The sequence below is a fragment of the Populus nigra genome, chromosome 2 (genome assembly GCF_951802175.1).
Source record: "Populus nigra chromosome 2, ddPopNigr1.1, whole genome shotgun sequence".
In the NCBI taxonomy this organism is placed as follows: domain Eukaryota; kingdom Viridiplantae; phylum Streptophyta; class Magnoliopsida; order Malpighiales; family Salicaceae; genus Populus; species Populus nigra.
This window is the reverse complement of record NC_084853.1, coordinates 40,828,006-40,849,979: the sequence shown is the minus strand read 5'-3', so window position 1 is coordinate 40,849,979 and position 21,974 is coordinate 40,828,006. Positions and strand designations below refer to the sequence as shown.

The following is a 21,974-nucleotide window of genomic DNA, read 5'->3' as shown; positions in this document are numbered from 1 at the left end:
CTGTCAACTGAATTTTTCTCAAAACAACAGGGGCTTGCTGTGGAGTTTTTGTTTTGTTTTTTTAAAATGCTGTGGAGTTACCGAGACATGACAGTCTAAATTGATGTACAAGAATTATAAGTTAATTCGAGTATGTTCCTTGTTATAAAAAAAAAACACGCAGCCAATTTATTATTAAATTAAATAATATCGCATGCATCCAGTCAATTCTTTTTTAGCTGACACGGAACTAGTTTTTCTTTTGTAACACATATATTCGAGGGGCCTAAGGTATATCTAAAAAGATAAAATAAAATTAAATAAAATCTGGATGGAAGGAATATTTAAATGGAAATTTTAAACACGGCCTTGTTCCTGATACGGGAAGAGTTCAAATTTTAAATTTGCGTGCTCTTTCGCAGCGAGAGAAAAAAAAAACATGCACGCTGTTCCCTCCCTGTGATCCTAATCTCTCATCATTTTACCATCCTTGCCAGCAACTTTCTTACACGAAGAGCGCAGCTATAACACACACAAAAGACAAAAAAAAATTTTAAAAAAAAATTTGTGCGTATTTTTTTTAAAATAATTTTTTTTACTTTAAATTAGTTTTTATGTTTTAATATCAAAAATAATTTTTAAATAATAATAAAATATTATTTTAATACATTTATAAAAGAACAAATTTTATAAAACAATAACAGCCGCCACAGTGTCAAGAAGACAACAATAACCTGGACCCATTAGCGACTTGCCAGTTAAAGCATCATTGACCATGGGCATGGTAGTCATTTCACCAGGACGGCGTCCCGCACATCTAGTTCCGGAGTGGCCGTATAATAGTAAGAATTATCGCATTATTTATTTCAAGTAAGTATATCATTTTATTCATTAATTAATCTCCAAAAATTTCCGTTAATTCACCTCTCTCTCTATCTAAAAAAAAAAAAAAAGAAAAGAAAAGAAAAGAAACGAAACGTCCCTTTTTAAATCCCTCCATTTCAATTTCTCTCTACAGAGTAAAACACGAAAACAACAAGCAAACTTTTTAATATCTGCAAGTCTCCAGTGTTTCTCGTAAATTTTAGCAGCAGTGAAATATATTCCAATCCACCATGCTAATTACTATCTTCAACTGACTCTTTGTCTGTATAAGGTAAGCAAACAAAGATCTCCTTTTAATTTTTATCTCTAGTAACTACTCTGTTTAGAATTTTTTTCCCTTTGGTCTAATACTCTGCTGCTCTGTACATTTCTCTTCGATTAGATTAGATTAGATCCCCAGTCCTTTAATTTTAATGTTTTTTCCGTAATTAGTTGATGATTTTAGCTTTTAATCCCATTCATCTCCTTAAAAGACACTGCTGACTGCTTTGGTCTCTTAAGTCATGAAATTCCTTCAAAACTAGTCATGGGTGTTTGTTGATGCACTGCTGGGAGAAAGTGACAACATATTCCTTGTAATCTTTGGTAATTGAAGGTAATCTGGTTTTATTTTGAATGTGTTTTTAATTTTTGCTGTAGAGTTTAGTCGGGTTTTTGTTAGTGAGCAAACAAACTACTCGATATCCAACTTCATCAGGTGTTGACGTAATTAACGTGGCATTTCTCTAGCTGCTATGGTACTGGAAATTGTTGCCATTTCAGCTTTGCTTTTTTTTTTTTGGTAATTTTGACATTCTTGTAGCTCGTCTAATGACCTTTGGTAGGTGGAAGTGAACCGATAGGGTAACTGACATGCAGATAGGGAGGAGAAATGACGTACATCATCATTTATGTAAATGATTCATTTCATATGCTTAAATTATAGAGTGTTAATGGATTATACTGCTTGTAGTGTCAATTGTGTTATTATTATAATTTTATAGGGATTTGTTTGCAGTGGCAATGTCTCTTCTGGCCCCCCTTTTGCTTACCGTGAAACCTCATGCTTGAGTATATCTTAAAATGCTTGTTTTGCATTCTGTGAATTAACAGTAGTCTCAGAAACTTCACTATTTATACAATTTGGGTTTCTACAACTGATTATTGCTTCGGTAAATCTAAGATTATCTTTTGAATACGAAACCAGAAGAAGATGAAAAAATCAGGAACAATGAGAAAAAAAACATAAAATTATGCCATTATGTGTAATCCTAGTATTTCATGGGAATAGATGACCAAAATGCTCTGTTAAATGAAGAATATTGAAAAGATGGCTATTATTGACTTGTGCTTTGACCAGTCCTCTCACGGCAACAAAAACTTTCCCAGCTTCCTTCCCTTGTCTCTATTAGACTCTATTTCCCTGCTCTCAAATATCAAACTCAGCCTTTTCGACGGGTCTGTATTCATCAGACAGGGTTGTGTTCTTGTAATCGATATTGATTGGGTTGCGAGCCACTGCATCATCATGATACATCATATGATGTAGCGCGTAGTAAGGAGGCATCGAATAAATTTGGAGCCATGAATCTGTTACAATCATATGATCTTAGAACATGTTGGTTAAAGGGGTCTTACCCTTTTTAGCGTCTTGACACTTAGATCCACAACTACCTCTTGCAACTGCAATTTTAGAGGCGTGCCACATGTCAAAGCCCAGTTTGAATTATAATGTCAGACATTTAATAGTCGGAAGACATTTGTAACAACAACGTTTGGGGTATACATATACATCACAATTTCATTAGAGGTACTAATGAGAGGTTGGGGTTCAACATTTTATGGAAAGCAATATGGCATGCTCTTTGTTAGGCCTTTGGGTTCTTTCCGATGGACTTGAAGTCTGTTTGTCTGTTGGATTCCGGTCTTTATATGATGACCTTTTCATTCATTGATGCACATTGTGCCATACATGTTGTTTTCCATCAATTGTTTGTTAGAAAATAATATAAATTATATTTTGAAGCCTTACCTAACAACTTAAGTTTTTAGGTTGAGATGATTCTTTTACATGGTATTAAAGTCTTGTTGACTAAGTGATCACGAGTTCAAATCTCATCACCCTATTCTAATTAATAAAATTAAGCATAAGGTAGTGTGGGCCTTTGTTTAAGCTTTTGGGTTGAGATGGTTCTTTGATATTATTGTCTTACTCCATGGGAGGTAATCCTTGCCCTCTCATTACCCTGAGCCCAAGTTATTGTTGAGTGATGTTTAATGCTAGATCTCTAGTATGACGTGAAGAATTATACAATTAAGATACACCTTCGTATCTTGGATGTGTTACAGACTCTATTTCAAGATTAGATTTACAATAGCATGCAATTATCCATGCTTGCTTGCACAATCAAAGGATATCTGCCTTGGGGCTAGATGGTTAATGTACAGTTCCCAGGAGCTCACTCCCTCCTGGACTGCCTTGGGGCTAGAAGCAGGGGAACTAGGTGTTACAAGCCTCAGTTGTCATAAAGCATGATTATTTTTTTAGGACTTTCCTGTTAAATCTAATCTTTTATTTATCAGCTGTATCTTGCTGTAGACTGTGTTGGTATGTTTTCAATTGTTATGTCTATGTTTATGAAAGATAAATGAACAAGTGCTTCCTTGTTTCTCAGGTTTTACCTAAATATGGATATCTGGAATCGCTCATCTTCTGGTGGTGCTTCTTCCATTGGCAAGCCACTGTTGGATTTTTCAAATACGGTGATGGAGAAGGCTCATTTTGAACAACAAGGGAGAGTTCGTGTTAATGAGAAAAAAATAGATGTAGACCATAGAGAAATTTACTTTTTGATTATGCATTTTCTATCTTCCGGGCCATTCCATAGGACTTTTAGACAATTTCAGGATGAAGTTTTAGGACATGAGCTTCTACCAAGAAGATATCATGCTTGGTTTTCAAGAAGTGGTGCACATAATGGGAATGATAACAATGATGGTGTCTCTCTTCCTTTAAGTTATGATAAATTGGTGGAAAGGTACAATAAGGTTCATTTTACTCTTTATTTTCCATCTTTGGTCATATAATTTATAACTTGGTGGGAGAAACTTTATGGTAACGGCTTTCCTCCATTCTCATTTCTATTCGTTTTCCTCTATTGCCATTGATTTATATGCCATGCTAGCCACTTGTATTTCCACACAATTTTTCCTGGTGTACCTCTGTGTTTCACTACTTGTTTCCTGAAGTTGAATGATGGCAACATTGTTGCAGAATAAAATTTGGTTCTAAACTATCAGGAATTGTTTTTGGTTTTGGAAGATAAACTGGCCAATAGAGACCTCTTTCCATAATCTTTTCTTTAAAGTAATGCCATCCAATGTTCTTAACTTCTTGCATAATTTGGAAATTTAACAATTAATTTGAAATTCCTTTATAAAGTACATCTGATAACTCTTAACCATTGTAATTTTCTGTTGGAGTTCGTCACTGACAAGTTGTAATTTTCTTACACTTTATTGGGATCTGTTCTATTTTTTTTTTTACCTCGAATGTGATAATGGCGTAACTGCTGTCATTTACGTAACTATCAGGTATCCTCATGTTGAGAAGGATCATTTGGTAAAGCTTCTGAAACAATTGCTGCTGAACACAGATTCTATGTTTGGCGAGGCTGGAAGAAATACTCTAAATGCAGCTCATGTTCCTACAATACTGGGATCTGGTTCTTTTTCGCTTCTTGATTGTATGTGCTCCTTCCAGTGCTTTACTCTTTCTTAAGATAAATGTTTCAGATAAATGCCAGTAAAAATACTCTTCCTCCAATGTGATTGTTTCTCAATTGAATTCAACATGTGTTCCACTGAAAATATTGCTTCATGCCTGAAATTTTGGCTGCATTTCAGTTGTCTTTCTTTCTATTAGCCTTTCCCACTTTTCATCCTTCATCTCAACACCTTCCAGTAAATTATTATACTAGTCTGGTCTTTCGAATGAGCCATGCTTTTGTGTAACAGTATAGGTCTTAAAAGTTGTAACTAAGATGTAGACTCAGGACATGAGAGCAGCCACTTTATTCCAAGATACAAGTCTCTCATTTGGTTCAGATATAACAAATTTTTATTGTCAGGTCCTGGGAAATTGATTTTTAATTACTTGCCATGCCCTTGATTGTGGCATGGCCTTCATGAGGCCCATGAATCTACCTTACAATTCCTAGGCAGAAATGGCTTTCATTTGCTAATCAAAAGAACAAATTCTCTTCACATTCATCAAATTTCATAGCTTTTTTGGTTGAAAATGCATTCTTAGGTGATAGATACTTAAGCAGAATATGCTTTGGATATAAATAACTAACTCCACTTTTCACTGTTCTCTCTTCCTTAACGGTACTTTACTATTAGTTTTGGGGCTAGATTTCTCAACAAAAGCAATTTCTTCTTATTGTAGGTTTGGCCTTTATATTTTTGCTATCTGAATTTATTTTATTTTCTTAGTTATTGGAACATTCCCTCTTTTCTGCACGGTTCCTCTTATCAAGGCCCTTTCATCACGTGCTTTCTAAGTTTGGTTATTTGCTATAAATTATGAGTTAGGACTTAGATTTTCAATATCTCTGCCTTGTGACTATTTATTAAGATTTATCCTATTTTCTTTGCTTTTCCTTGATGTTACCTCCTATTATGCAGGTGAGAAGAGTATGCATAAGCAAGCTATGCCCCTGCCAGCAAACCTGCGTTGGCCCCACATGCAGATTGATCAGGTGCATGGGCTGAGTTTAAGGGAACTCGGAGGTGGTTTTGCAAAGCACCATCGTGCTCCATCCATTCGCTATGCTTCTTATGCCATTGCTAAGCCATTGACCATGGTGCAAAAGATGCAAAATACAAAGAAGTTAAGGGGACACCGTACTGCTGTCTATTGTGGTAAGGATTCCTTGCTTTGAATTTGAACACTGACATCTTGCCTTAAATGGGAATTCTCCTTTCTATTTTTAGCAGATGATGCCTGCTTATTAAGTGTTTTTTACAGGATGATATTTAGGATATGGTAGCAGTAATTACCCATGGCATTTGTAGTCTCCCTAGTTGTTTTCTTGGATAGCAGAGCCATCATTTTGATTGGTCTCTTAGATTGAAAATTTTGTTCACCGGTCTCATTTAAAAAGGTTCACAATTTTTCTTTGAACATATTATTGCATGCGTCACCTTTGTTTTACCAACCAAAAATTCTGTAAATGGTTATATATTGTTTCTTAACCTGCAATTAACGTGATAACTGAATTATGGTGAAATTTACTGAACTTTTTTTGTTCAACAGTTTCCATTTCCTTGCTTGTATGGGTTTCATTGCCTTTTTGTCTATTAACAAGTATAACTATTGCCTGTATCTCTCTAGCAATATTTGATCGCTCAGGAAGGTATGTTATTACTGGTTCGGATGATCGTCTTGTCAAGATTTGGTCAATGGAGACTGCATTTTGCCTGGCCAGCTGCAGAGGACACGAAGTGAGTTCAGATTGCATACGTAATATATGGTGATTGTGAGGGCTTGAAATGCTTTTAAAAATATCTTTGTCCTATTTATTTTAATTTACTCTTTTGGTTGTATGTACTAAAGGGTGACATTACTGACTTGGCTGTAAGTTCCAACAATGCTTTAGTGGCATCTGCTTCCAATGATTTTGTCATTCGAGTGGTAGGAGTTCTCTACCTCATCTTTTAGCGTTCCAAGTTTCATTCACTCTGATAAATAAATAGTTCCTTTGGGTACAATGCAGTGGCGCTTGCCAGATGGGATGCCCATTTCAGTCTTGCAGGGGCACACTGGAGCTGTTACTGCCATTGCATTTAGTCCCAGGCTTGGCTCTGTGTATCACCTTTTATCGTGAGTCCTTTTTCTAGAGATATTGATAGTAATTTAAAAATGTTCATATAATCAGTTGATCCTCTGTGATCGTTTTGAGTTTCATGTAAAAATTTCATTTGTATTGGCTAGGGTCACTCTGTGATTTTTCTGGAGTTCTTCAATGAGATGTTCTGATATGGGGATGTTTTTTTCTATTGCCTTCTGGCTGGAGGCATGTGTATTTATCTGACTTGGCATTGTTAGTTAATCAGCTAATATGCCTATTTGTAGGTCATCAGATGATGGAACTTGTCGAGTTTGGGATGCTAGATATTCCCATTGTAGTCCACGAATTTATGTTCCAAAGCCTTCAGATGCTCTTACTGGTTAGATGGTTGCCTTTTACATTAGTACTGTATTGTTGATTACAGGCCTGGTAAATGGGAGTTTTTTTGCAGGTAAGAGCAGTGGTACTTTTAGCAATGGACCTTCCTCGAGTAATGGTCCACAGAGCAATCAGATATTGTGTTGTGCTTACAATGCCAATGGAACTGCTTTTGTCACTGGAAGCTCTGATACTTATGCTAGGGTGTGTTTGAATGCCTTTTCTCTTGAAATAACTTCTTAGGTTCATTTTTCATCACTATCTTTGTTGGTGTTACTATATGTTTTGTTTGATGTGTTTCAAATAACAAAATATTTCCAGGTTTGGAATGCATGTAAATCTAACACAGATGAGTCAGAACAACCTATACATGAGATGGATGTATTATCTGGCCATGAGAACGATGTCAATTATGTTCAATTCAGGTTAGTTGTTCCTTGTTAGCAAATTATTTTATTTTGGGGTGTCTGACCCTTAACCATCTGCTTTCATCTGCAGTGGCTGTGCTGTGGCTCCAAGATCTTCAATGTCTGACACTTTGAAGGAGGATAGTGTTCCGAAATTTAAAACCTCCTGGTCTGTCAATATATTCCTTTCCATTCTCAGTTATTTAATGTCAATAGTCCATTTCTATAGTTAGTTTGATTTTAAGTAGAATAGAATGAACAATTTACCCTGTACATACTTGGCAAATTTATGGGGTACTTATTGCTTAAATTTCATGATTCTTAGGTTCTGTCATGACAAAATAGTCACCTGCTCCCGTGATGGCAGTGCAATCATATGGAGACCTATATCACGGAGATCGCATGTGAGTTCCTTTGAAATAGTTTCCCACTATGGTTTTCAGTGTGTAGTTTGGAGGAGGCATATTATAAATGTTTCCATTTCTATGAACCTTAGGAGAATTATTTGTACCTTCTGCTCTCCAATGTTTGAATTGCTAGGCTTGAAGTTAATGAATTTCATGGAAAGATTTTTTACTTGTCCTTTCTTTTTATTGCCCCAGGGAAAATCTGTACGTTGGACAATGTCTTATCATCTGAAAGTTCCACCTCCTCCACTACCTCCACAACCTCTTCGGGGAGGACCACGCCAAAGAATTCTTCCAACTCCTCGTGGTGTTAATATGATTGTGTGGAGTCTTGATAAGCGCTTTGTCTTAGCAGCTGTTATGGGTAAATTTTACTGTTGCAGTATGGATTGGCCTCTAGCATTTGTTAAGGCGCCCCTTTTTGTGTATTGTTTCTTTGTATTTTGCTATGCTCTTCTTTTGTATGCAATGAAAAGTTAGTGACTTTATTCCATACATACCATATGTTATAGAATCCTGATTGTGTTAAATAACTTCTTGCTTCTCTGTCTTTTATGCTTTCGTTTGGATGCAAAGATTCTTCCCACCTTTACTTTTTTTGTGGACATGGTTTTTAATGTTTATTTCAACATGGATCTTTAGATTAGGTCCTTATAGTGTCTGAAAATTCAAAAATAAGATCAATCAGAGCATGTGTTTACTCTATGTCGATGTCTTGGCTTAGCCATCTTAAAATGAGGTCTAAGGCTTCAAAACTCCTAAGTTCTTAACTTCTACTTGTCTTGTTGCAACTCTGCCCAGTCCAGTTGATGTAGAGAAATGGCTAATCTGTGCTTATGGATGTTGATCTACAGACAATCAATTTTTTTTTTATGAATTTTGGATGTGAATATTTTTTAATGCTCTCTTTAAATCTTGTCCTTACCTTCTGGTGGCCCTCAATTATTCCACATACATGCAGATTGCAGAATATGTGTTTGGAATGCTGCTGATAGTAGTTTAGTGCATTCTTTGACTGGCCATACCGAGTCTGTAAGTGTTTTCTGAACTTTTTGGTCCCCATCATGGATTGACATATTTAATGTGCTTATTTTGACCTCTATTCGAATAAATGAATCATTATGGGTTGATTCCTTCCTTCTTATCTGAAGTCATCCTTCTAGATGTCTTATTTTCCTTTGTCCTTGTTTTTTCTCAATCATTTTAATATGGTCAATCTCCAAAATTTGTGACATTGGGAGGAAACTTATTGACATCTCATCTAATCTTAATTACTTCTATTATCTTCACAACAAAATCTTGTAGTATTGTTTACTGGCTTTAAATCCTTGTTCAATAGATTTTAGCTGAATTTCACAGAATGGCACAAACTCAATTGTTCTGCATATACTTCACATAATCTTAGTTTACTTGGTCATCTGGGCACTCTATCTGCTCCATCTGATTGTTCAATTGTGATTTTATTTTTTTTCTTACATTGAATCTTTGTTAATTTGATATTTTATTTTTTTAATGTCATTAATTAACTGTTTTTTTATTCATTTTGGCAGTCTTATGTTTTAGATGTTCATCCTTTCAATCCGCGGATAGCTATGAGTGCTGGGTATGATGGTCAAATGATAGTGTGGGATGTAAGTCTCTGGTTCTACAAGTTCCTCATGTTGACTCACTGATATTGTTCCACCAGTGCCTATTTTTTACGTGACTCTGCATGTTATATGATAGATATGGGAGGGCATTCCTATTCGCACATATGAAATTGGTCGTGTCAAGTTGATTGATGGGAAGTTTTCTCCGTAAGTAAACCATAACATATTTAATAATCAAATTTTACCTTTCTTTTTTGTCCTTAAGCTAATATGTTTCAGATTATGGTAATTAAGTATGAGGAAGCGAGTGGGTTTTGACTTGTTAGGCTATGCCTAAACTTGACCCCTCATCACAGTTATTTGGAAATTATTCTTGAAAGTGATGATTAAATGTCAAATATGACTGGTTGGATTTTTTTAATCTTCTCATTTATATTTCAATTATTTATAGTGGGATTGCATCATATGAGCATTGGTCTAAATGATATGCTTTTGGACGGTGTGCTTCATTCCTTTATGAGGTTCTTATGGGTTGGGTAATTTTATATCAGTCAGCTTCCAGGTGTTGCATTTGCCTTGGATTTGAGATATAGTAATGATGTGATATTCTTGCCATGCACATTTTTTTTATAAAAAAAATTGGCTGAATCTTGAGAATTCTTCACACGCGATGTTTGGTTTGTGGTTTTTCCATTGGTGATTTGACATGTTTTCTTTTTGTGATAGGGATGGGACATCTGTTGTGCTTTCTGATGATGTTGGCCAAATATACTTGCTAAACACAGGCCAGGGTGAGTCTCAAAAGGATGCCAAATATGACCAGGTACACGAAATCTTAATTGTGCAGTTCTTCTCACCTCTCCCCTGCTTCCCTGGGTGAGCCAGAGTTCCCTTTCCTATTAATTAAATAATAATTCTTCTGTTTCTTTTCAATGGTTGTTTTGGTTATTTTTCTCATGCAGTTTTTCCTTGGGGATTATAGACCCCTTATCCGTGATGCTGCAGGAAATGTCCTCGATCAGGTTAGCTCCTGCAGCATTCTTTCTTTGTGAAGAATTTTTTACTTTGGCCTATTAGAAAAGTACACTACAGGATGCGGATAATGATTAATATGCGCACCCTAACAACCTGCAAGATTTAAAGTCATCAAAATTGAAGTAGTGACCTTTTCCCCATTCTCGAGGATTTATTTCTGATAGTTTATCATGTTGGCACAGATGAATAGTTTTGGAAAATTGATTTTGTTGACGTGGTCAATTTGGAGTGCTAAGTCTGGTGTCTTTGACTCATTTCAGTTGTAATGGGAGATTAGTAGTCAAAGATCTTTCTATCTAGTGTCTTTGACTCTTCTCAATGCTAAATAACTTATTAGTATGAGATCATTTCTGGTGCAGGAGACACAACTGGCTCCGCATCGAAGGAACATTGAAGATCCTCTGTGTGACTCAAGTATGTTTATGGCTCCTTTATGTATGTTAATTTTTTGAAATGTTATTCCGAGACAGCACCTCCCCTAATGTAATCGCTTATTGGAAACTCCAGGTATGATTCCATACCCAGAACCTTATCAGACCATGTTTCAGCAACGTCGACTTGGTGCACTAGGAGTTGAGTGGCGTCCTTCATCCATCAAATTTGCTGTTGGTCCGGATATTGGTTTAGGCCAGGATTATCAAATGCCTCCATTGGAAGATTTAGAAAGAATGTTTGACCCACTGCCTGAGTTCATGGATGCCATTTACTGGGAACCAGAAAATGAAGTCATAAGTGACAACACTGATTCTGAGTATAATGTTGCAGAGGAATGCACCAGTGAGGAGGAGCAGGGTAGTTTGTGTTTCAGCTCTCCCAGCGATCCCAATTGTAGTACAGGGGACACTGATGCTGAACACAGTAAAAAGGATAGCATTCGCAGGTCAAGGAGGAGAAAACACAAGACTGAAGTAAGTAGTGGTTTGTCTATATCTCTCTTTTCTTGTTTCTCTATAAATACAAAATACTGAAGTTGTTGGTTTTCAGGCTGAACTAATGACATCTTCTGGGAGGCGATTGAAGAAACGAAACATGGATGAGCGTGATGGCTCATTATCTGGAAGTAATGGAGGTAAGAAACTGAAAGGTGTTCAGAAAGTCTCTAAGAGGAAGTCTTCCAAAGCAAAGTCATCAAGACCTCAGCGTGTTGCTGCCCGCAATGCTCGAAACATGCTTTCCAAAATTACTGGAACATCTACAGATGAAGATGATGATGATGATTCAGAAGACGATACATCCAACTGTGAGTCAGGGCTTCAAGATTTGACCGTCCAAAACAACAGAGGAGATGAATACTTGCAGAATGCACAAGAAAAATGTACGAAGGAAGATAAACTTGTTTTGGTTGAGGATATGGCCAAGCCTCCTGAACTCCCTGAATCTCTATCAGTTTTGGGAAATAGGAAAAAAATAGTCTTGAAGTTCTCACTACGTGACTCCAAGAAGCCTGTGTCTCCAGAAGAGAGCAGACTCAATGGTGAAAATCATATTGATTTTGTTAACCTATCTTCTGGACGTATTGAAGAAAATAACATCAAGATAAGCTCTGAAGATCCAGGGGCATCTTCTTCGAATGTGTCTGGCTTTGGACTGTCTCAATACCACACTAGAGGTGATCTTACTGGTGCTTCCACAGCTTCAAGCAATGAAATTTGTAACGAGGGAGACAAAAATTGGTCCAGATCTGATAAACACAGTTGTTGTGACCCAGTAGATATAAGTGAAGTTTTTGGTACAAACCATTCTCAGGAGTTGAAAGTGGACCCTCCACCAAAGATAACAAGGTTAAAAATAAAAACAAAAGCAATTTCGAAGGATTCAAGCAGTCCCTCTAAATTGAAATATTCGAGAACAGGTGGTGACTTAACTAGCAATGGAGGTGATATAATGTCTGAAACTCCCTCTTATCTGGGACAGGATCAAATATCAGGAGTACCAGATAGAGGTGGAGAAGGTTTGGGCAGATCAATTTCTCTGCATGGTGTAAACAAAAGGGAAAAGACACACAAGGCTATATCTGATTTAAAAGGTTTTGATAGTGTTATAAAAGAAAATTCCTCACCAGCAAATGACCATTGTGATTCTGGAACTGATCTCTCTGAAGCTGAAAATGGTGATGCAATACGTAGAACAAGATCCATGAAGATGAAGGCAACCCAGCGGGAACCAAGTGCTCAAAATCATAACCTTGGGGTGAAAATGGGCCATGAATTGGTTGGGATGTCAAAGAATGCTGCAGGTGATGAGTTCCCATCTGAAGAGTGGGTGTCAAGTTCGAAAACAGCAGTTAGACCAAGGTCGGCTAAAAACAAGAGAGGAAAGTATTCTGATAATGATACGAGATTTATTAGAAGAGAATCAAATCAACCCATAAGAAAATTATCATGGTTAAGCTTGTCAAAGCATGAGGATGGATACCGTTATATCCCCCAGTTGGGCGACGAAGTTGTTTATTTGAGACAGGTATTCTCTCTATTTTCTTGATTTATGGCATTTGTGTCTTTGAATCCTGAGTTCTGTGCTTCTCTCGAAGTAAATTCTATTTTAATGAATTATCAATGGTTTTGTTATTCCCAGGGCCACCAAGAGTATATTGATTTATATAGTCTACGAGAAAAAGGTCCTTGGAGTTTAATCAAGGGACACCTAAGTGCAGTGGAAATTTGCAAGGTAGAAGACCTTGATTATGCCATAGTTCCTGGTTCGGGGGATAGCTGCTGTAAAATCACACTTAGATTTGTAGATCCTTCATCTGTTGCTTTTGGCAAAGCATTCAAGCTGACCCTGCCTGAACTGATTGATTTTCCTGATTTTGTTGTTGAAAAAACACGATATGATGCTTCCATCAATAGAGATTGGAATACTAGGGATAGATGTGAGGTGTGGTGGAGGAATGAGAATGGGGAAGGTGGTGAATGGTGGGAAGGGGATATTGTTTCTGTGCAGGCAAAATCTGTTGACTTTCCGGATAGTCCTTGGGAGAGATATGAAGTCATATACACGTCTGATCCAACTTTGCACAAACACAGTCCATGGGAATTGCATGATCTTGGCATTCCATGGGAGCACCCCCATATAGATTTTGATATAACAAATAGACTACTATCTTTGTTCAATAAATTAGAGCAATCAGCAAAGAAAAATCAGGTAGAGAAGCTTTCATCTGGAAATCCGTTCTATCTTGAATTTTTGAACATGGAAAGTGTTTTCTCATGGTTTTGATGGTTCTACTCTAAATCTTGCAGGATTCTTACGGAATTCAAAAATTGAATGAGGCTTCTCGTAAGTGGGATTTCTTTAACAGGTATATGTTATGAAGCTTCCTCTTTGTTTTGTTATCTGTCACCCCTCTGGCCTAGGAGGGTCATTACTCTATTTATTTTGCAAACAATTTTTGTTCTCCTGTCGTGATGTACTACTACAAAGAAACCAGCTTGTATTCAGAGTTGTTGAAAAAGGGTCAAATGTAATTAGATATTAGTCTGTGGAAATGTCGCTTCCTGCCATCTACTGGTAACTACTCGATCAGCCTCTGGAAACAACAGATTATGAAGTTAGTGTGTGCTTTTATGTTCCACGATATAACTTAAAGATTCTAATCAACCTTACAATTGATGGGTTGTGCAAATGCAGTGCTACATCCCTTTAGAAAGGATATGCAGTTTATGCAGGCATCTATAGATAATGTAGTGCTCTGTATTCACTTGTCGATACAATTTGCTATTTAGAGCTGCATCTGCTGGTGTGGATGTAGAAGTTCTTCAACTGATCTTTGGTTTTGTGGGAGTTTTGCAGATTTTCAGTACCTCTGTGTCCTGAAATTATCCGGTCGAGGTTAGAAAGCAACTATTATCGGAGCTTTGAAGCGGTGAAGCATGACATACAGGTGATGATGAAAAATGCCCAAGATTTTTTTGAGTTAAGCGCTGAGCTATCACACAAAATGAAGCGCCTCTCTGAATGGTTTACAAGGAAATTATCAAAGATGTAGGAAGTCCAATAATTTTTCCCTTTGTTTTTATAGTTTTTTAAGCTTTCCTTCCTCATCTGTCCAATTTTTGTAAAATGAATCCTACAAACTTTAGGATGCTAGAATGCCCTATGAAAATAGCTGTTGCAATCATTTTTTTGACAGAATGGGAGGGGAAATGGATACGGTGAGAGTTTCCCATAATGTACAGGTCACTATAGCTTCCATGGCATTGCATTTCATAGGAAAAAAAAAAAAACAAGAAATGAAAATGATATTTAGTCGGATTCTTGGATGACCTCTTAACGAGTTAACTGGGTCGATTCTGAACGAGTGGCTGGGTTCAATACTGGAATTTGTGTGTGAACAAACCTGAATAGACTTTTTTATCTGGCGGTGCATCAAAGTCATAGAAGAACGTGGTTTAAATATTGTTTGCTAAAAATCTGAATTTTAAATTTTTGCTAATATTATGTTTCCTTTAGATTCCATTTATCTTATTCTCACATGACCATAAATAAGATTGACACGTGACATGATTGTCAGATGCACACAAACTAGTTGAGTGCTTGCACTTTTCTTTTTAGTGTTGTATACCTCTCTCTTTTTATATTTAAATGTCTAAACTTTCAAAATTTATAAATCGAGTGTTTTTCTAATTCATTAGTCAGTAGTTGATGTTTCCATCAATTGAAATCTTTATACGGGATTAAAATTTGAAAATAAAAATAAAATAGTTGTGGATTTTCTTAATGTATCTTTGCTGTGGATTTGTATTTAAAACTGTTTCAAGTTTTTTAAATAATTAATTTTTTAACTTACCAAAATAAAGCTAAGAGATATATTTAATCATGGAAAAAGTGGAGGAAATTGAATGTGTCTAAAATCTTTTTTTTTAAGGCATGTTAATTTTTTTTGTTTTTTTTAATTTGAATAATTTATATATATATTTTGTTGTTTTAATTTTTTATTTATATTTTTTCGAGTCTTATGAAAATTACAAAGATAGCATTCCATATTATAAATATTAATCAAATTATTTTTTTATATAAAAAAGAAAAAAAAAATACATTTTGCACATAATAGTTTGGTTCCTGTTACAATTACCTGTTCTGATTTGAAAAACTATCATTTACACCCTGGTTAAACATAAATTTTTAAATTTAATAAAATAATTAAATTATCCTTGTATATATTATTTAGTCTCTTCCTTCTTACCTTCTCTCCTTTCTTCTCTCTCTCTCTCTCTCTCCATCTCTTATTTCCCTCTGGACATTAACAATCATTAATCAAAACTCATGCACAATTTTGGAAAACTCAATCATTATTTCTCCTAATTTTGCCAAAATTTGTCGAAAGTTTGGGACTTTGAAATTAAGTTGGTGTTTTGGTGAATTGAGATTTTGATTTTTACCAAAAATACATTTCTAAATTAGAGGCTTTGAAATTCAGCAAGTGAATGGCGCATTCCTAAATTTCCTTGGTTTCTGCGGAACTACTGGTGTTTGGAGAATCAAAGCCCGTGGAAGATTCTGATAGATGCCTTGAGAGGACAACCATGGAGAACATGAATATAGCTATCCCTGCACTCTTGTGCTCTCATCGGTCTAAATCCATTACTTCTATTGCATTGGTATATGTAGTCTGGCAGGATCATGATGAACAAATACAGAGCTGTTTTCAAGATCATCCCATTTCATTTTGAAGCATTCTAAAATTTTAACACAATCTTGACAACAAGAAAACAAGCGCATGCTTTCCTTTCTCAGGAATTTGGGGCAAGCCCTGACAACATGAATTACACATGCAACCTCTTGGGTACTCTATGAAGTTCCTGGGTGGCTAGATTTGATTTTATAGTATTTGTATTTATGAGAATTATGGAAGTGGTGTCGATTTTATATTGCACATAAAGTGTTTGATTTAGTTTTTTTTTGCCAAGTTGTAATATTAATTTGATAACAAAGTTATAATATTAATATTGATGATATTATTTTTTATTTTTGCGTTATTAAATAAAAAATAATGATAATAAGGGTAATTTTTCCTTAAAAAAATATAGCTTTTACTAAAAGTATAAATATTTAAATAAAAAAACAAAAATAAAAACAATTAGCTAGAAACAAACTAAAACGTTCATGAACACTTGGAAAACATGTCATCATGTCATGTGTATCTAGCGTTTATGTTAGCTTAAAGTAGAACCTCTCTTTTCCTCACAAAATCTGTCTACCTTCCTCTAGGGACGAAACCGACATACTTAGCATAAGTTGAGGGGCTGAACTTGTCCCACCCCCCCCCCCCCAAAAAAAAAAACAAAATAAAAAAAAACAAAATAAAAAAAGGCGGTGCCTTTATAGCCATCGAGAAATAATTATCAAGCGTCAAACCCTAAAGCCCAGTATTGTATTCCCTGCCTCCTTCCGTTTCTATAATCTATAGTGTAGCGTATCTCTGCTACCACCAGCAGCCGCAGCAGCAATGGCAGGCGGTAAGATAAGAAAAGAGAAGCCATCATCACGGGGGGCACCTTCCTCAAATCACTACCAAGGAGGCATATCCTTCCACAAATCCAAAGGACAACACATCCTCAAGAACCCTCTACTTGTTGACTCCATAGTCCAAAAATCAGGCATCAAGAGCACCGACGTTGTTCTTGAGATTGGTCCTGGTACTGGAAATCTCACCAAGAAACTTCTCGAAGCTGGAAAAATGGTTGTTGCTATTGAGCTCGACCCTCGCATGGTTCTCGAGCTTCAACGCCGCTTTCAAGGCACCCCTTTCTCTAATCGCTTAAAGGTATCATTATCATTGCTAATTTGGCAAGTTGTTTATCTCTTACGAAAAACTAATCACTCGGCATTCACAGGTGATCCAGGGTGATGTGCTAAAGACAGACCTTCCTTATTTCGATATATGTGTGGCAAATATCCCTTATCAGATATCCTCACCCCTCACATTCAAATTATTGAATCATCAACCTTCCTTCAGGTGTGCCATCATTATGTTTCAGAGAGAATTTGCTATGAGACTTGTTGCTCAGCCAGGTGATACCTTATACTGTCGTCTTTCTGTTAATACCCAACTCTATGCTAGAGTCTCCCATCTTCTCAAAGTTGGGAAGAACAATTTCAGGCCTCCACCCAAGGTGGATTCCTCTGTTGTTCGAATTGAGCCGAGGAAACCACGTCCCCAGGTGAATCCTAAGGAATGGGATGGATTCATAAGGATTTGTTTCATTCGAAAGAACAAGACACTTGGTTCTATTTTTAGGATAAAAAATGTCCTCTCCATGCTTGAAAAGAACTACAAGACCCTTCAGGCGCTGCAGCAATTGCAAAATGGTTCCTCGGGGAGTACTAATGCTGAGATGGACATTTTGGGACTGGGAGATTCTAAGGAGGATCACAGCATGGACATGGATGATGGAACGGATGACGAAATGGAGGTGGAGGATGGTGATGCAGACGGTGAGGCCTCTGAATTCAAGCAAAAGGTTTTGGCTGTGTTGAAAGAGAGAGATTATTCTGAAAAGAGGTCATCCAAACTCTCGCAAGAGGAGTTCTTACACTTGCTCTCTCAGTTCAATATGGCTGGCATACACTTCTCCTGATTGGAGTTTCAGATGTTACTCTTTTTCATTTGAAGTTTAACCCAATTTTGTTTGCTGTTTGCTTGGCTACAAAAAATCTTATTTATGGTGTTCTTTCAAATGGTTGAGTTTGAGCATTGATTTCAGGATGTAAATAGTCCTCTGTATTAGGAGGTTAATTTTTGTCTCACTTGCTATGTTCCCCTTATCATCCCCTATATCCTCTGGTTGAAACACTCCTAATTAACTGTTTCAAAAATTTCTTTCTTTTCCGAAGCTTAACTAGCACAAAATTTGCTGCACAGCTTTCAACTTGCGAATTATAGTATCTTATTATGTCAATACTTAATGTAGTATGCTATACTGTTTATTGTTGATATCAAGGTTTTTATTCGGGAGACTAACTGAGAGAGCTCGGATTAGACACTGTAGTGCTCAAAAGCAAAGCTTCAAAGGGTAGCAATCCTGCACTACAAGAAGCAAAGCAAAGTGTCCCTGTAAAGTGTTAGTGAGTGTCGAGAGTTATGTTTGCTTTGACAATTTGATATCCAGGCCCGTTACAATGGGGGTGATTACTTGTTTTGGAGAGTTCAGGTTCAGGACCTCACCTTGAACATGATGATGATGCCTTCCATTTCCAGGGAGATACGAACCTGACATGACAAATCCAAGAATCGTGGGAAAAAATGATAGTGTAGCGAAGCAAGCTGAATGTGGCCTTTTCTCTCCCATACCTGAGTGTCCCCTAAAAAGAGGAACTCCATTAATGTTATGCTCTTTGAAATCTTGATGAAAACACAGTATCGAACTTTATTGCGTCAAATAGAGCCTGTCAAATATAGCCTGTTTAGGAATGCGGGTAAATTCATGTTTTTAAAAAATTAAAAAACTTTTTATTAAAAATTAATTTTTTTTATATATTTTAGATTGTTTTGATATGGTAATTTTAAAAATAATTTTTTAAAAATAAAAAATATATTTTTAATATATTTTAACATAATTTTTATAATTTTTTTTTTGACAAAAAACTTCAATAATAAATCTTAAATAAGCTTTAAATTGCATCATCAATTAAATCTCTTATTTTAATAATGGTTATTGAAACCTCAAACCTACACGGAAAAGCTAGATCAAAATAATGGTAGAACAAGGAACTCAGAGACAGGACAACAGCAGAAACTAATGGGAGTACAAGGAACTCAGACAGACCACCTAATCATAGGACAACAGTAGAAACTTGAAAGAAGTGATGTTCACAGAAAACGTCCTTAACAGGAATCACAAAGGCAGCGAAAGACCAACAGCAACGGAAATCAAAAGAACAAATCCACAAACATCCGCCCTCGACCACTATAATCACACTTGCACCCGCGGTGCTTACATTCTGAGAAACTCACCATACCTGGTGCACATGACTTTCATCAAATGATTATATGGGCTTCTCTCGTGGAAATGTTAGAAGAAGCTTTTAGAGAAAGACAGATGCTTTTAATTATTTTTTTTATAATTTCCCAAAGGAAAGTTCCTTTCCTCGGGGAAAATCAGAGTCAATATTGTTAAGAAAAATCCCAGAAACCTTGAGTGATGATAAGGGCGGGCAATGAGAATAACACCATTGGCTTAGTAACTCAAGAATGAAGACTAAAAAATAACTACACTAGAATTGTAACTCCAAATCAAAGCATGGAGGCAAGGCTGGTGGAGGCCTGAAATAAAATCGTCAAAAACACTGGCATCTGATCACACCGGACATTAGAGTCAACAATCTCAGACGAAATCACTCAATCAAACAAAGCATTGGCCCTAAATCATACCAGAAAGCAGTGCGGATCAAGTGAAATGTTGTCAAGCCCATAACAAAACAGAGTAGACCAGCTGATGATCTCTGAGTTTAGCATCATGAAGCACCTCCGGAGGAACAGCAACTAAATATGTCGCTAGTAAATATATCGAACTCACCACTGAATATCTCAATGCTGCATAAAGGAATCAATCCAAAATATCTCATCCAGGCAAGCCAGTGAGTATACTTTGCAGAAGTAATCAAGCATAGTTCAGAAAATGAGGTCCTCTGTTTAACGGTACAACTGATAATAATTAGACCACACAAAACCAATAACCAGCAGTTGCTACATGAGCATACTGGTTTAAATTTACCCCGCTGATTCCTTTGTAAGAACCACAGCAATAATTTATCAGATCCAATACTTGATCGTTATCAAGCAAACCAAGTAACGTCACCAATCAATCCTAGAGATCAATCGAAATTAATATCAAAACAAGAGGGTAACGGAATTTGCATTCAACACCAAACGCCCAGCTCAAATTTTGAAGCACTTCTGGAGCACATTAGAACTGCTTAAAACAAAGTTTCGTGCAAAAGTAACAGCCCTGGCCTGTCGGTATATGTCTTTGTTACTCTGTTCAGCCTAAAATTAAATTCCACAAAGTTGTCAGATCAACAAACTAATCTCAGTTAAAAGGTAAGGCAAAAAAATGTCATAAATATTAGTTTGGCTAGCCCTAAAAATATAGTCCTCTTAATTTTACCTCTGGTGGTAAATTTTACCTCTGGTGAATCAAATGTCATAACGAGTGTGATAGAACCTTGGACTCCAATGCTAGCTGGCCAGCCCTAAAAATTTGTACTTTAAGTTATAACATCATAGCAGTATGACCTTCCACAACCAGTCATCTGAAACAATTCAATTAATTGCCTCAGAAAATTTAGATCATATGATTCATTAGTGATTATAGCTGTGGCCTCAATCTTGAAAACTAACTTCTGCAGCAAAATGGTACATGGTTCAGGTGTTCAGGAGGATTTCACTAAACATTCACCCATACCTATCAGTTGAGAATTTTTGTCGGTTCATGTTTTTAATCAAATCTACACAATCTCTTTTGAAGCCAAGAGTAGGGATAATTTGTTCCCGCTGGGTTGTGCTAGTCTAGCACGCCTGTAAAAGTGAGGATTTGATCACTTAGAGACTACAAGACAGGCCTTGTCAGTGTTCCTAGGCTTTGTTTTGCACCGATAGTGGATTGATTCATTGTAGGACTCTGTAAGCCAGAGAAGAAAGTGGTAGAGCCATCGACATATAAAGAAGCGTCACAGAGTGTAGAGTAGCAGAAGGCTATGGAGAGACTTTAGATCTAGTAACGTGTTGAAAGAATTCAATACTTTAGCATAGAGAACTTTGACTTACTCGACCAGCCAGAGGAAGAGGCACACGAGATAGGCGTCTGCCTTCATGGTGTTCCTCGGCTTAGTTGAACACTGAAAGTCATATTCTGCTCAACCGTGCTCTTTTATCCAGTTTCAGTAATTTCACTGCAAGTGTTTGAGCTAGAATTGTATTGCAAATTCAGCATTTGTTCTAGTGGGTACTAAACAACCAAAGTTATCATCACATATTGTTTCGGCGAGAAGCGAGAGAAGGCGATGGATTACTAAGAAATATCAAGCAGCATAACTACCTATTCTTAATACTTGGAATATTTTGTTCAGGATAACGAGAATCATACAAAAGAAGCTTAACTTCCATGTTTTCAATTTCGAGCCAAGAAAAAAGGAAATATCAAGTAAGTTTTGATTTCTTCGTTTTAACTTGAGGCTTCTCAAGGATTTCATCTTCTGAAGAGCTTTCAGCTAGTTCATCAGGGACATCATGAGGAACATTATGTTTAGTGATGAATTCCTTCAAAATGCTCATGCTCTGCTCTTTCATGGAAACCAATTGCTCAGAAACAGTATTACCATTGCAGGAATTGACGACATACAATTCTGACCCAAGTTTAAGCGTTGCTTTAACACGAAGCCCTTGATTAATGGTGTCAGCAGCTTGTCCCGCCATTGTCTCCTTCGCAAACACTGCATTTTAACCGGTTGATTAAACAT

General features: G+C 36.5%; 2 protein-coding genes and 1 long non-coding RNA gene across 5 annotated transcripts; 2 read left to right on the top strand and 1 right to left on the bottom strand.

Annotated features, from left to right (window-relative positions):
* The first annotated feature begins 927 nt into the window (after positions 1 to 927).
* On the top strand, positions 928 to 14,779 carry LOC133682593 (uncharacterized). 3 transcript variants are annotated; one of them, XM_062106002.1, is made up of 25 exons: positions 928 to 1,135; positions 1,366 to 1,459; positions 3,519 to 3,881; positions 4,438 to 4,589; positions 5,533 to 5,769; positions 6,242 to 6,351; positions 6,464 to 6,541; positions 6,624 to 6,730; positions 6,983 to 7,077; positions 7,150 to 7,280; positions 7,398 to 7,501; positions 7,575 to 7,652; positions 7,809 to 7,887; positions 8,086 to 8,254; positions 8,852 to 8,922; positions 9,441 to 9,521; positions 9,616 to 9,686; positions 10,206 to 10,302; positions 10,442 to 10,501; positions 10,874 to 10,928; positions 11,022 to 11,422; positions 11,499 to 12,974; positions 13,089 to 13,658; positions 13,757 to 13,815; positions 14,307 to 14,779. In XM_062106002.1, exons 3-25 carry the CDS (start codon positions 3,532 to 3,534, stop codon positions 14,500 to 14,502), a joined length of 4,827 nt encoding a protein of 1,608 aa, XP_061961986.1. In that variant the 5' UTR covers positions 928 to 1,135; positions 1,366 to 1,459; positions 3,519 to 3,531; the 3' UTR covers positions 14,503 to 14,779. The 3 variants fall into 3 exon arrangements, with proteins under 3 accessions (XP_061961986.1, XP_061961984.1, XP_061961985.1); XM_062106000.1 differs by lacking the exon at positions 1,366 to 1,459; XM_062106001.1 differs by lacking the exon at positions 928 to 1,135 and having other exon boundaries at positions 1,353 to 1,459.
* A 2,068-nt stretch (positions 14,780 to 16,847) lies between these two features.
* LOC133681613 (ribosomal RNA small subunit methyltransferase) lies at positions 16,848 to 18,349 on the top strand. Its single transcript, XM_062104704.1, has 2 exons — positions 16,848 to 17,280; positions 17,351 to 18,349. Exons 1-2 carry the CDS (start codon positions 16,963 to 16,965, stop codon positions 18,092 to 18,094), a joined length of 1,062 nt encoding a protein of 353 aa, XP_061960688.1. The 5' UTR covers positions 16,848 to 16,962; the 3' UTR covers positions 18,095 to 18,349.
* A 1,731-nt stretch (positions 18,350 to 20,080) lies between these two features.
* LOC133682595 (uncharacterized) lies at positions 20,081 to 21,657 on the bottom strand. Its single transcript, XR_009836708.1, has 2 exons — positions 20,643 to 21,657; positions 20,081 to 20,502 (listed from the first exon to the last, which is right to left on the bottom strand). It is a non-coding gene; the product is annotated as an uncharacterized LOC133682595 (long non-coding RNA).
* Positions 21,658 to 21,974: the final 317 nt, after the last annotated feature.